The 1,894-nt window shown below is 35.2% G+C and overlaps 1 protein-coding gene across 1 annotated transcript; it reads right to left on the bottom strand.

The window, feature by feature from the left end:
* Positions 1–323: 323 nt before the first annotated feature.
* LOC110289747 (olfactory receptor 4K3-like) lies at positions 324–1,337 on the bottom strand. Its single transcript, XM_021156113.1, has one exon. It carries the CDS (start codon positions 1,298–1,300, stop codon positions 383–385), a length of 918 nt encoding a protein of 305 aa, XP_021011772.1. The 5' UTR covers positions 1,301–1,337; the 3' UTR covers positions 324–382.
* Between the last annotated feature and the right edge of the window lie 557 nt (positions 1,338–1,894).

Raw genomic sequence — 1,894 nt, 5'->3', positions numbered from 1 at the left:
CGAGTGCTGGGATTAAAGACGTGCGCCACCACGCCCGGCTCAAAGGATATTTTTAAGGTTCTGATTAAATTGAATTTCACAATGTTGGGAATACAGAAAATGTGTAGTAACATGATAACTATCTTTGGAACATTATTATCATTTGCTAAACATCAATATATACAGGTATATTATGCAGAATGATTACTCATTCTAAGGGTTAAAACTACAACTATTATAATTTTGAATGTATTTTTCTAATGGTTAGTTCCATAAACATATACTAATTATAATTCATAGGTTCCCAAAAGGAGTCATCACATAATTCATTTTCCACTAAGAATGTGGATAAAATGGTATATAAGAAATAAATTCGAATTATGTAAGATGTCTAAACCAGAATTCACATGTGATTTATCAGCTTTTTTATGGCATTTTTAATATCTTTATTTCTCAGTGTGTAGATGGCTGGATTAAGGAGAGGTGTGATCACTGAGTAAAATACAGCAAGAAACTTGTCAACCCAGGTGATGCTAACTGGCCACAGATAGATGAAAATGACTGGCCCAAAGAACAGCAGAACCACTATGATATGGGATGTGCATGTAGATAGGGCCTTTGATGAGCCATCTTTAGAGTGAAGTTGAACAGTTAATAGAATGTTAGTATAAGATATCAGTAAGAGGATGAAACAAGTTGTTGCCAAAACACCACTGTCAGCATTTATTAGAATTTCCAGAGTATCAGTATTCATGCAGGCTAATTTCATCACCAAAGAAATATCACAGAAAAAGCTGTCTATCACTCTAGGTCCACAGAAAGGCAGATCCAAAATCAGTATCAGTTGACTCATGGCATGTATAAAGCCAATGGTCCATGATATCACAACGAGCCAGATGCACTTCTGTCTGTCCATGATGCTGCTGTAGTGGAGTGGCCTGCAGATGGCCACATACCGGTCATAGGCCATTGTTACAAGAAGCACCATCTCACCTCCTCCAAAGAAGTGCACACAGAGGATCTGGCTCATGCAGCCCCCGAAGGAAATGGTCTTGTTATCTTTTAGGAGGTCAGTTATCAGTTTGGGGGTGGTTACCGAGGAAAGGCAGAAGTCAATAAATGATAGGTTAGCTAACAGGAAGTACATGGGAGAATGGAGATGATGATCAATGATGATCAATATCACTACAAAGAGGTTGCCTACCACAGCCATCACGTAGAGGGTGGAAAATGGCAGCAGGAGCAAGAGCTGTAGTTCCTTTGAAGCACAAAGTCCCTGAAAAATAAACTCAGACACCACAGTCTGGTTTGCTTCTTCCATTTACTACAAGGTGTTCTAATAGGTTGAAAGAGACAAAGTTGAATTAACAATTCCTGAAATAGAAACAATAACTTAATGTTTGGTCATATAAGCAGACAAAAAATACAAATTATGTCTTAATATTGTTTCCGCTCAAGTTTAAAATAATTTTCCTATGTTGCTATGCTTTTTTTAGTCAGGGAATGTTCCTAAATACAGGAAAATATACATCTGATTGGTAGTATGTATAGGTATAGAAATGAATATATTGTTTAAAAACATTAGTAGTAAATACTTTCTTTACATTTTTCAACACTTAAAACTACCTATTCCATATGGAATCAGAAATATTTTTCTTCAATCAATATCTTAGTTAATATTAGAGCTTCTATATTTGACAATCATAATCTCGGAACGACAATCTATTGACATACTTCAGACATAAGCACAAAATTCTCAGGAATAAATCTATTTTTGACAAAGTCTAAATATACAGAATATAATTAAGTATATTAAAGTGAGTGATAAAAATGGTTTATCAAATAATTTAAGAACCCGCACTCTGAAACTCATTGTGAGCATAATGTCTTTCCTTGAACTACGGACTTAGTCATT

This window comes from Mus caroli, chromosome 2, assembly GCF_900094665.2.
Source record: "Mus caroli chromosome 2, CAROLI_EIJ_v1.1, whole genome shotgun sequence".
NCBI lineage: Eukaryota > Metazoa > Chordata > Mammalia > Rodentia > Muridae > Mus > Mus caroli.
This window is presented reverse-complemented; position numbering and strand designations above follow the sequence as displayed.